Raw genomic sequence first — 13,602 nt, 5'->3', positions numbered from 1 at the left:
CGTTAGACCAACCGAGATATACCGGATATACGAATCTTTCGAGCTTGTGTTGTAAAGGATATTCTTTCGATTTTTTTTCTTCCTATTGGCAAAAAGTATTGTTGCAAAAATGAATAAGCCATGTTAAGCCAATTTATTTGTAGCGGTCAAACCATTCTGATTAAATTTTGATTAAATCGCATTTGTGATATTGCCATATGTTTCCTACGGCGTCGTGTAATGCACAGAGAAAATGTGAAGTCGATAAAAATTTTCTCGGAAAGGAAGCCTCCGTGGGGCGGCCTTCCTTTGAGCCGAGAGAAAAGTGGTTGCCTCTCGATCGAGGGTAGAAACGAAATTTCCCAAATTTCGTCTCGGCGCGTGAGGGCAGGGATGATCGCCAACCAAATTGACTATCGAAAGGAAATGGCGGGCCTGCCGGAAGGTAGGGGGAAGTCGCGTTCCGGTGTACGGATGTCCTGGAAACGGAAAGAGGAAATTAAATTCTTGTCGTAGGCCAGGTCCACCTTTATTGTTTTCCAACGGCGTGTGCGTGGAGGTATAGTTTCCCCGATGTGTTATGCCGTCTGGCGACCACCCGCTGGTCTGGATTGTGACCCCACGAAACACGATTACGTCGATAAGCTGATAACTATTTTTCGATGAGAATTATAATAAATACGAAAAGAATATGAAAATAAAGAGTGTCTTTAGTTCTGCTCTTACCATCTATATTTCGGAAACGGTTCAAAATTATAAGGTTGAGGAATGGGGAAGTAACCCTTCGAAATGATCGAACACGTCTTTCGAGTTTTTTCATCATTTTGAATCATTCCCTGTATTTGAAATATAGGGGTTAGGGACAGACTTTATTGACACTCTGTATATACACGAAAAGAATAGTTTTGATAAAGTATCTAAACATGTACAAGCTTGAAAATAATTGAAGAGTTTTCAAACCAAACAAGTTCATTTTTTTCAAACATTGAATTATGGCGCCAAATTATTCTTTATTAGTAGCATCACATTATGAACAATTTTTTTTGCGGCAAGAATCAAACAGAAAATGTTGATGTATAAATAGGTAATAAATATTAAATTTTTGGCAAGAGCTCCAAATGCGTAAAGAGGTTTTCATATTTTTAATGAATTCTTCAAGATATTAATTCTAAATCCTAAATTTATGTTCATGTACTTATTATATGTTCAGAAAAAAATGATCAAATTTATACAAAGTGAAAAGATCGATTTTGTTAATAAAAAAAATGTGTAAATAAAAAAATAAAAAAATTGTTGCTTTATATTTTAAATCATATTTTTTTCCTCATTTTTTATCATTACCATGTTTTGAACATTTTTCATAATTATTTTAATAATACAACAAAATTATTTTCAGATCTGTGTATGTAATTAAATTTTTTCAGATACTTTAGCAAAATCGTTCTTTCTGTGTACAATACATGTTAAGCACGTGAGAATAATAGCAGCCTGTTCGAGAAAATATTTGATTACAGTGGTACCAAACGTACTCGGAAAGAATTTCAAGCTCCATTCGTATCGCTTTTGCAGAAAAGTGGTGAAATTCTTTTCGTCGCGGTTAGCCGCCACACAAGCGATATTTAACATCTCTTAAAGTCTTTCGAAAGAGCAAAGCACACCTGAGAAATCTTTTCTCATGCATCGCGTCTAACACCGAGTTCTTTCTGTCACAGTACATGGGTTCGTTTCCTGTGGCGATTCCCGACATTGCCAGCCGCGCGGAATTTGTGCGCTCCCAATTGGAGATCCTCAGGGTAAGTGCTCTCCCCTGATTCTGTCCGTGTACTGAAAACTGTTTCTAATTTAGCATCCTCCCTCCTTACGAGAATATGATTATTATACGAGAAATGACAAATTATGCCTGCGAGGTAACATTGTTTTCCTTCCGGCGACGGCGAAATCTGCTCCTTCCGGTAATGCGCGGCAAGACGAATTATTCTAGCGCGCCTCTTCGCATAATAAGAAGCAATAAGATCCTAGGATAATGGCGCGGCATATACCAGCGGTTCCATTTTCGCCCTGTTTGTTTTCCCGTTTTGCATGCATGATGAATTCACCAGTTTTATATTCGCGCGCGATCTTGACATTACAGAAGTTTGTGTGTATACGAGGCGAGCGTGAAACCGTGCGGAGCCTCATTCGCACGCTCTCGAGATATTTAGACATTACTTTAATAGAAGAAAAAAAAAGACCGTTACTTCAATCCGTTGTATGGATCACCTTTGACGTATAATGTAATATCGTAAATAACGACGCATGCGTAATGGCGCCCATTGATGGGAGCTTATTTCATCCGTCCTAATGCTTGACATCAATTGCAATCAACGGCGAATACATTTCGCAATTAGCCCGAACAGCTGCCATATGGCAAAGGAATCAAAACGGTTCTCATATTAGAGGGGATTATTATTCTAAGCTGCTATTAATGTAAATCTAGTGATGACTCTCGCATTTGAACGGATCAGCAGAAATTCGGCTTTGAGTTTCGTCGGAGTTGAATATTTGCCTACGAGCGAGAATAACTCGTGCCAGGAAGTTTCCACTTAATCTTCGCCGTGTGTGTGTGTGTGTGTGTGTGTGTGTGCGCGCGCGCAGGTGTACTTGTCCGAATAAGCTTGCATGTATAAGAACGCGCGCGTCGCTTTTTCCGTGATACTACTACTTCATTACAGTGCACGCATACGCCACGTATTCGTTTTGGATAATTTTATTTGAATAGGCGGTTCTTACAGCACATCATTTTTTTCTTCCACTTTCATCGCGAATTCCGGAGACGTAAACTCTCGCGAGTTAATTAGCCGTATCTTTAAATGGAAATGTAAGTGAGCAGACACATTGTCTTGGCACGCTCTTTATTATAATTGTTAATTAGCCGACTCTAATGCAGGCCCGAGTAGATTATCGTAAGAACATTCTGATACCTGAGCATTATGTCTCCTGCTAATTAGGACTTTAATTAATGTATTATCCACACAACCTTGAAAGGGTATGTGCCGTGAAAGGGAAATTCTTGCAGAAACAAGAGAGCTTAATGTTATTTAATTGCTTAACGTTTCTTATTACACTGAAATTCTTACGGATATTTTTGCGATATTTCGAATAGTTTGAATTTTTTCTCTTGGTTAATAAATAAATGTTCGTAGCCAACGCGTAAATATAAATATGCAGTTATTGAAACAGCTCGACAAATAAATAATCGTTTTGGTCATAATAAAAAATAAACTATAAAAATAAACAAAAGCTTTCATAGAGGGAGAAAAAATCGATCAAAGCGCTTTAACGCGATATCTAACTAAAAATCCAATAAACTTAATATAAAAACAGAATAATCACATTTTAAAACCAGAAACAAAAAAATTTATTTGTGGTTTTTTTTATAATAATAATAATCGATTTGGTTTTTTTTTACTTATAAATAATTTTTGTAGATTTTAGGCAACGAAATCAAAAAATACGAGCAATCTTCAATGTAATGAGTCGTAAATTCGACGAGCCACTTGCCTCCCCGTGTTCAGCGATCGTTCCCACTCAACGCGCACTTTCGCAAATCGTCCCTATTGTACTCCATTGTAGAAGATCAGACTTTCAAAGAAGCGTTTAGTGTAACACGCTGTAAATGCGCGTATATCTCGTCTCACCCCTGCAACATTTATATTTATACGACCGCCGTAAATGAGGTGAAAATCACGCTCGGTTGGTTAGGAGACGCTTCGCCGGTCGCCTACTGATGCTAGTCGAGTGTTAGCATTTCCATGTTTTGTGCTACAATCGTTAAGAAGATGTAAGATACGAAATTTTATTAATGCGATTAATCCGGTGCGTATTTCCTCTTTTTGCTGAATTTAACAAAATTTATTATATTTTAAAAAGAGAGGTACAAATTTATAAAATAAGATTAAATAACAGTTTTTGCAGGGGCATTTTATTTTTTCCCCCTTTAGACGGAAGTTATTATTTTATAATTTTGTTTTTTTTTATATAACCAATTACCAAAACAATTATTTATTTGTTGACTTGTTTTAATAACTATCTTATTCATATTTACACGTTGGCTACAAACGTGAACGTTATTTGTTAACTAAAAGATAAAATTAATTTAACGTGTTTATTAATTTATGAACTTTATTACTTAAAGTTACATAAATAAAATAATGCATGATTCGATGAATTCAAGCTTCCTATTACGAACCCTGACAAAATTTTATTTTTAAATAAATATATTTTTTTAACATTATTTTCTTAAACAAAAAAGAATATTTTCCAAGAGTTTAAAAATAAATTATTTTCTATTAGCTAAACTAATATTTATTTAAATTTAAAAAAAAATTATGTTATCAGAAAACTTTTCAGTGCATGTTCAACCTTTTTCAAACTAAACAATATTTAAGTTGAAACAATTTTGACAGTTTGTATTGATCTTTATGAGAATTTATTAAAAAATTATTACATCATCAATATCAACAATTTTAAGTTTATCGTGTGTATTAGTATTCGTAATTTCTATGGAACTGAGAGACAAGAACAGAGTTTAGTGTTGGTCTATTCGATGACCTCAGTGTACAGATATGTCCACACAAATGAGAAAGTAAGAAAACGACAAATTATCCGATGTGCAATTCTCTTCTCTGACTTTTTATTAGTCGTAAAAATCTGAGAATAATAAAATATTACATGATTATTTCGAGTAAACCTTTCGACTTAAAACAGAAGGAAAAAGGATACATCGTTTTCCTCCCGCTGTACTTTTAAAGTTAAGAAGGAGACAATGTACTATATATAAAATTATTACATTTTTATGCGAGACTTTTATAAGATATAAAGGAAGTTAATTTTCTTTTTATATTTGTTTTGTTGAAAACGTATAAAGTTTATTGTTTTGTGCATCTTTTATATAAAATTACATAAATATTTTAATACTGGAAATTTTTCTCATTGTTTTCAAAGAATCAATTTTTCATGATAATCCTTTGATAAAAATTGGATACGTCTAAAAAAACGACAGTAAACCGAAAATCTGTTGCGAAATTTATCTCGTGAGTTTTTATCGCAGCTCGTTTTTCTGCTCAAAGGACATTTTTCTACAGCAAAACGAAAATTCACAACTGAAATCTTCAAAGGAGCTTTCGAAGAGTCTTTGTCCCGAATTTAAATTGAAACAAAATCATTCAATGGCGTTTATCTCGTGGGAGTTTAACAAAAAAAAAAAAAAAAAAAAGGCAGTGCGAATGAACAGAAATTTATTTGACGATGTTAGAACGTTCGCGTGGAAAATTTCGTCGTTCTCTTTAGCACATACGAATTTCGAGTGTCGCGGGGTGGATAGGCTGTCAAAGCCATCTGCTTTAATTGCCAATTACATGAGACGCTTTCACGAGGTGTCAAACAGTGGTCCAAATTTTTTCGCGAGATATCCAGCTGGGGCACATTGGACCGATACGGTCAGTTAGCGAAAATACATCGTACCAAAAAATCGTTTCACTCGGAATAGCTCTTTCAATGTTACGCACGAATTTTAAAATATCCATTATTTTTTCATCAAACATATTTCCGTTACAAATTGAAATACCGTATGATATTCTTGTCAAAATGTTCCGGCTTTATATATGTTCCTCAATATCGTATTTTTATTCAACATAAATATACATGCTATTTTTTATTTTAGTTGCTAATATTTTTATATACTAAATAATAATATAGATCGACATGCGTAAAAACACAGCTAACGCAAAAGAGTCTAAATGGTCATAGCTATATTTTAGTGCTGACATTTCTTGCGTAATTTTATGTACATTTCCACCAAATTGCGCGCCGATAAATTTTTCAATCTTAAAACACAGTTTCTCAATGGTCAAAGTGACTAAGACGCCTGCTCCAGTTCGATCCCTGGCTGAGTTGTAATTTTTCTCAACATTTTTGCAGTTTCTTTTTAAGGAGCAAATGGTTTTCTTGTTATCATATTAAATGCTTGTTGTCATAATTATTATTAAATTGATTCTTCATTTAATATTATATTTTTAACGTTAAATTTTTTAATGTTACACTAGTTATTATAAATAGGCCCAACATCTGTATTGATGTGAGGGTCAAAAGAAATCGCGGCCACGCTATTAAAATTCAAAATCAAATCGATGAGCCGTCGTGGAATGTAATTTAATCGGGAAAAATCCAATAAACGCATTCTACGGCGGCATGATGTATTGGCATACCATCGGTTTCTTTTTCTCAGGTTTCTGTCTTGCTAAGTTATTAAAGCTATGACAAAGGCAGTCGTGTCAAAGAAATACGATCTTGAGGTATGCATCTAAAAGTGCTTGTGATAGCAAACGATCGGAAATTATTTTTTTATAACAAAACTAAACAATAGAGAATTAAAAAAAAAATTTGAATTTAACGCAAATTCATTAAAACGATCCAAATCGACGAATCTAACGACAATTCGCCGAGATTGCGTACATCTAATACATCGAGGGAATTACATCTAGCAAGGGAAATACGCAATCTCGGTAATTTTGTCGTCATGCATTAGCGAGAGCCGAGGGTAGATGGTGGATATACGCAAGTACAAATTTGTCATGGTGGTCAATGACGCGGAAGCGTCGCTTTCGTTTCTCGTGGATCACGACGAATGAGGCAGTTTGTCAGGGAGAAGAGCGTCCTTCCATCCCTGACGCGTTGACCACCCCATAGACAGGGCAAAAGGCGTTCCGAGACGCGCGAGAGCACGTGCGAGGTATATCGCATACGTGTAGGTATCCATATTGATTTCGGGGATGCGTAGCCGCCGACCTCTTTCACTGGCTCTTTCTCTCTTCTCGGTATTCCGGGGCGCTCTTTTATCGCGAGGGTGAAAAATAAAGAAGAACGACGACTGGGTCTAATCTGCCGCGCGAGCTCGCGCTATACACGCTAATTACCGGGGATCTCTTGTCGCAGATTACCACCGATTGTTTTGTGCAACTGCGGTTCTCGCGAAAACGCGGTGGAGAAGGGAAATCCGGGGCTGCGAGGAGCGCGTTACCTCAACTGTTTCGGATCTTTGATGAAACTTTGCGCGATGAGAACGGCTCGCGCGCACGACCGTCGAAGAACAAAGAGCGGAGATCACGTTTAACCGGTTCATCCTCAAATTACGATTCACCGCGAAACCACTTGGGGAATTGTGGAAAATCGATCCGTCCGCGTCCCGCACCTTCCGCCTTCCCGCGTTTACGACGTTGCGGTTTCGGTGTTGGTTTACCAGACAACGTCGAAAACGCCGTGGTACATATAGGTCATGCACAATTCGCAGCGTGCCGTTTAAACATCCGCGCGCAGCTCTGGCAAGCGTGAATTTTGATACTGCAGCCGTGCGCGAATGAGCTTCGTGCTCGCGTACGTGACAGCACGACGATAGTGACGAGGTGCATTTTTCCGCTCTTCGTGGCATCGAGCCCGTCGAAATTATACTCGTACATCGGTGCGGCGCGGGTTTCGGCGTGCCAGTTTTGCTTTCATCCCGCAGCTCGCAGAGCTCGCCACCGTAATCCCTTCCGTGGGGTCGTCGTTATCAAAAGTACGCGCCTCCGCATACAGCAGCGGCGGGTCTTACGAGATTGCCGAACACGGTTTTAAAACGATAGCCTGCGCGGTGCCCCGGCATTCCCGCAGGTCGTTGAACCTCCTCCTTCACGTCGGACGTGTGTGCGAACCGCCCTTCTCCCGTCTTTTTCGTTTCTTGGTCCCGAGACGCGCGTGAGCGCCGTCCCACGAACGTGTTGGTGATGTAGATGCAGATGCGACGAGAGTGGGCTTTTGGACGCAAAAAGTTTAGCAACGCGCCGGGCAGGAAGAGTCGACAGAGAGAAAGAGAGAACGAGGGAGCTTTAAATGGACGGTACTTATGCAAAAATGAGTTAATCCGCAGAGTGGAAGTTTTAAGTAAATTCGGTTTGAAAAGGCGGAGCCTTCCCGTTGCCCACAATTATTTGTAAGGAGGAAGGAAGAGGGGTAAGCGAAAGGGAGGAAAAAGAATTCGCGAGAAGTTAACTCGCTCCACCACAGCGAAACACCCACCGTGCGGATATTCTCAGCCGTAGATTACAGAAACGTATTGGCAAGGAATTCGAGGATTATCACCGAGAAGCGTTCGTTCGGCGCGAGCGAGCTCTCGGCACGTACGTCAATGCAACACGCCATCGATCGAAAGGCAATACGAAGCGGCTTATCTGTCGCTCTTTTTATTACTCTCCCGGGCTCACTTTTACGAGAGGATCCACCAGCCAGACTACCGATGGAGTCTCTACTGCGCTTACGGTATTTTTCCTTTCTCTCTCTCTCTCTTTCCCTCTCTTTCTCTTTCTTTCGGCTCTTCATATTCTACCTATGGTCTTCTCATCTCCCATTCATCCTACCTCTTTCTCCCTTCACGGCAAGCAAGGTTTTCTTCCGAGACGCGGAAAATCGAGAGATGCTCGATTCGGGTCAAAGTCAAAGAGCCTTTCCATGGTACCAAATATTTTCACACTCGATGTGGTTTCAGCTATTCCTGGCAGACACATCGGTTACGCGTTTTGCCTGACGATGTAGAAATCATCCTGCTCGTTGTAGCTACCAAACGGAATATCCTCGTCTAGGGATGGATTTTTTTTTCCAAACTCTATAGACACAGTGCCTCGTCGCGAAAAAATTTTTTTGCCGTTGGGAAAAAGGGAAAAAGTTGATAAGTTAAAAAACAAAATTTTCTTTGAAAGAAACGTTTTCCATTATTTTCTCGCTTTCGTATATTTTAACATCTAATTAAAATTTACATAGAGCTAATACTTTGATTAATCACGTTATACCTTTATTATTTGCGTTACAACTGAAAATCTAAAATAAAATTAATGAGGACAATTTAATTAATCATGTCGGAATTGAGTTCAGAATTTCAGCTGGTCGTCGTTTGTAGGATTCATTCAGGGAAATTTAATTGTACGCTTCCGGTATCGGATTTTAACAATTAGAACGTTCGCGGGTCGATCCCCGGAGAAAGAAAAATGATTTAATCCCGGGTATGAAAAGGTGACTTCTCCGCATAAACCTTGGCCGTTCTAAGTCCTTCTTTATTAGCTACAATAAAGAATAGCCACGCGATATTGCCTCTCTCGTCATTGAGATTCATAAATTCTCCCTTAGTCTCTCTCTCTATATTAGAGCTCTAAATTTTCGAGAAGTTACTTTGCGGTTACTCCGACATGGAATATAAAATTTCTGCAAAACTTTTAATTAACATAATAATAAGAAAGTATGCAATTTTCAAGATACATTTCACCTCGAAAACTTTGGCATACACTTTTATTTTTTATTTTATTTAAAGAAAAGAGTCATACGTATGTACATTATTTATCGGTACACTTCAAATTCAAGTTTACCAAACATACATTTACTTTTTACGCATTTGTATTTTTTACGCATTAAATTACACGCATATAAATGTGTAAAAAGTGACTACATGATTTTACATACAGAAATACACACTTGCATTTGCAGTGTATATTTGTGTGCAAGAGAATATCCAATTCATTTCAAGTATCTCTCGTTCAGGTGTGCATTAATAGACCGTAAATTTAAAGTTTCAAAAAAAAAATAGCAACCTGCGCCGAAGGGTTAAAATAATTATTGCAACGGTTACTGCTGCAACGGTACTTTCTTATCGCGAAGTGTATTCAATCAATCAAGCGGTCGCTCGAGTAACTCGCGCAACGCGTGTACGCCAACGCAGGGGAAGAAAGACGGCCGCACGCCGTCTTTGTCACTTATTCGCAGCATCAAGTAATTTATATCTTCCTCATCAACGCTATTATCTCGACCGGCGCTTCATAGCCAGCGTGCAATAAACTCTGCGGTGCATTTCCATACGGACAGCGGAGATTCCCGACCGCCCATGTCCGGCTCGTTGGGAATCCTTTTGCTAACGCAGGTTTATCCGCCTGTGAACGTCAGGCAAGCCGAGCACCACCGGATATTTACAGTCTGCAGTCTACGCGTTGTTTCTACTTTAATATCCTGTCATTGCCCCTGACAAACGCGAAAAGAGAAACAGCAGGCCAGGCAAAGAGGCAACGACGGTTCAAAAGGGCGAAGCTTAAGGGATAAGGCAAGAATAAAGCAAGCACGGACAAAGTAAAACCACAATTTTTAAGTTACTTTCTTCTCTATCATTGGAATGTTAATTAATTTGCTGCCGCCTCGTTATCCTAGTCTAGTCGTTTAATTCTTCTTAGGATATAATTTTCTTACTTCTGAGCATCTTTGCTAAGATATGGAATTTTTTCAGACAAAAATAAGTTTTAAATTGGAGAAAGAGGATTTTTTTCAAGAAGTTTATAATCGTAATCTTATTAGTATTTGTAAATGTATCACACAATGTGACACGTTAAAAATATAGCTCGAGTTACTGTAGCGAAACAGTTTGTGAATTTTGATTAAATAAATTCAGTTCAGTGACATGAAATCACGATAACAGAATATATACCGAAATACACGAAATGTGGAAGAAATAGATATATCTATTTTAGAGGCACGAGTATATACGCCGGTTTTAAAGGGAGAGTTTGCGGTAGTATTATTTTATCGAACAGAACGCTAATAGCACATTGCTGAATAAAAAATATCCAGCGAATATTTTTCGACCGAAACTTGAATATTTGATTTGCAAACTTGCGAGCGTTCTGTATATTCGCACAAAGGGTAGGATACATAGACGCGAAGAGGGACAGCACCACGTGGTGTCCCGTCGCGTAGGAGGATCGTGGGTCCCTCCTCGGAATGAAGATCGGGACGCGATGTCTGTACTATTTTTCCCGTCCCTTTCTCTCTTTCGCTTGCTGGACACGAGCCCGTCCTTTGAAAGTATCTCAAATGATCTCGAATATTACAGCGAAACTCTCCCGTCGCCGTCGTCGTCGTCGTCGTCGTCGTTGCGACAGTTGCCCATTCGCGTCCGGTCTCCTTCCGCGCGCTTTTCTTCCTGTAACTCATGCCGAGTAGTAGTCTCGAAAGGGAGAAAACTTCTTACACGGTGTTAGCTCCGTGCAGCATCAAGGAAAACGGCGGAGTCCAATATCGGGAGATCACGTACGTGCAACGACACAGAGGCATCTCGAACTATGATTCGCTTTTACAGCGTCAATAATGAATTTCTGGCTTTTTCGAAAACGGATGATTTATCAGTAATTGAATTTCAGGCAAATAATGGATTAGTAAAATTGGATTGCAACGGATATTGATACGTACACTCTCGCAGCGATGCATGTTATTAATTTGTTCTGCCGAGTACGTTCAATTTCAAATGGACTCGAATATAATGCGGCATATAATCAAATATATTTGCGACGCTACGTACGTTGTAAAATTCATAAACGTATATCTGAAAGTGGAAAATTAATTAGATAATAAAAGTTAATGATATTAAAACATCTTCCTTTCCTCTAAAGTCCGCGTGTTTTTTGAAATTGAAAATTATATTAATATTATTCTTTTCACGAAATTGATAGAAAATGCTGCAGTGCTGTAATTACTCTCTTCCATATTTTTCTCGCTCGAAATAATCGCGGAATGATATAAAATATAAATGAATCGCGCCAAAGTATATAAATAAAGTTCTAATACTAAGATATAATCGTGTAACTAGTATCTCAAGCAAGAAAGTTTTCGTATTACCTTCTATGTCTATGTTGATAAATTAAGGTGTTATTTGACGGTTCTTTATCGTGATCGCGACGTTGATCGATCGAAGCCGCGGTTTAATCAGCATCGTGATAATTTCCAAACAATTTGAACGATAAAATTGAGCCCACAAAATGCATTCGTCTCTTTTGTTTTTTCTCCTCGGTGCCACAGTAGCGATTTGATTATTGCAGATTCATCGCGTCTCGCGCAATAAGTACCGATCATCGCCAATAATAATCTCATCCTCCGCGCCATAACTAAACCAGTTCTTGTTGGCTGATTGGCCGTAGGTACCAAGGAACGTGTCATTAAATATTTACGAAAGGCTATTGCGCGACACCGTGTGTATACTTTGGGCTAATCGCATCGCCTTCGATCACGTGGCATTGTCATTCCAGCTGCTCTAGTTCGGTCATCTTGGTTTTACTTTGAAATAACAGTGCTTGAGCAGACTTTATTAATAATACAGCAAAAATTTGCATCCATGAAAATAGCAAAAGCTGATTTCCTCGTCCTTCATGAATTCTGAAATGGAAGGAAAATTTCAAAAGAGGGAAATTCGTGAAAAGGCTCGTCCGCGTGGCAGATCTCGATGTTAAAATTTAGAATATGTCTCTCAAAGCTCGTTCCGAGGGCGCATTTTTGCCGTTAAAAAGCGAAGACAAACCGATCGAAGGGCGTATCTCTCGCGTCCCGCTGTGCGGAAGGGGATGACGTACACACGTTCAGTATGCAAGGGGACCGGGTACAGCAGCAGCAGGTCGGTGCCAGAAGCGATACTTTTTGGAGAAAGACGTACGGGGTGGCGAAAGAGGAGGGGGACATTTCTGGAGAAAAGCCGGAAGCTAGACCCGTCACGGATTTTCTTTATGGCGAGCCACGGGGTTTCCGCGCATAGCGCATCGCGAATAAAATGCCTTGTACGCACGCGAGGGGTCCGACGTGACGGCCCCCGTTCGAGCAAAGGGGTTGTAATATTTAGAGCACTGACTTTTTCGTGAATTTCTTTCGGCCAGATACGATTCGCTTTTGGACTTATCGCGGTGTATTTCCGGCTTTTAAGCTGGCACGTATTCAAGAAGTAAATATAGATGCGCGTGCATACGTTATAAATGAAATGACACACATACGCGACTCTTAAAAATGCTAAACGCATAAATGGACAGTAAACGTACAGAGAATATATACCTACTCAGTTACTTGGAGGTAACCGCAATTGTCCCTGTTCCGAGACGTGTATTTAGAAATTTATTTATTACACGCTGGCAGTGTAAAGTGTAAGAATCGGAGGGAAATTTTGTTTCTCGCTTGTGGTCGATGCAATGAAAGAAAGGAGAGATGAGGATGAAAAGAGAAGGAAAGGGGTCGACAGGCACCGTAGTTGTGCTTTCTACCGTTTCCGCGGTTAAAAGGTACTATATCGTGGTTGAACACGTCTACCTAAAGCACCTGCTAAGAGCCTTTCCATTCCAGTTGGCGGTACGACAGCGTGTTGCCGACTTAAAAGGTTTAAAGAGCGCTGGTGCAATATATATCGCACGATGAATGGTGATAACGCGAACCAGTCCATTGTCCTTGAAAAGTATTTCACGTGTAATTTTAAGCGTGTGACTTAATCGAAAAGTTGCATTTTTTTAAACAAAAATTGTGTAGATTAACGAATTACGAATGTTTATAGATTGGTGCATATAAAGTGTCGGATTTTTTCTAATTAAATGTATGAGCGTCATGTTAGTTTTAGCAGAACTTTTAAAGTCAATGTTACACTGTTTTTTATTTTTTTATATTTTTTTTATTAACATAATTTTCACCAAATCTCTTTTGGTATACGAATTTTTCAGTAAAATTAATTATTTTAAATTTTAAACAAAACAAATTGTGCAATTTAGTTTTAAT

General features: G+C 38.8%; 1 protein-coding gene across 6 annotated transcripts in view; it reads left to right on the top strand.

Annotated features, from left to right (window-relative positions):
* LOC105205834 (tensin-1) overlaps positions 1–13,602 on the top strand; it is a 122,160-nt gene that overhangs the window by 50,624 nt on the left and 57,934 nt on the right. For 4 of the 6 annotated variants that reach the window (XR_005574931.1, XM_039449972.1, XM_039449971.1 and 1 more), the window contains one exon: positions 1,692–1,772. The exons of the other annotated variants lie outside the window; for them this stretch is intronic. Coding sequence is in view for 3 of the 4 variants with exons in the window: in XM_039449972.1 (XP_039305906.1) it covers positions 1,692–1,772 (81 nt within the window). In the remaining variant the exon portion in view is untranslated. The remainder of the gene's footprint in view (positions 1–1,691; positions 1,773–13,602) is intronic. 6 annotated transcript variants of the gene reach the window in all.

This window comes from Solenopsis invicta, chromosome 5 (genome assembly GCF_016802725.1).
Source record: "Solenopsis invicta isolate M01_SB chromosome 5, UNIL_Sinv_3.0, whole genome shotgun sequence".
NCBI classification, from domain to species: domain Eukaryota; kingdom Metazoa; phylum Arthropoda; class Insecta; order Hymenoptera; family Formicidae; genus Solenopsis; species Solenopsis invicta.
The sequence above is the reverse complement of the archived record's forward strand: the minus strand, read 5'-3'. Positions and strand labels throughout refer to the sequence as shown.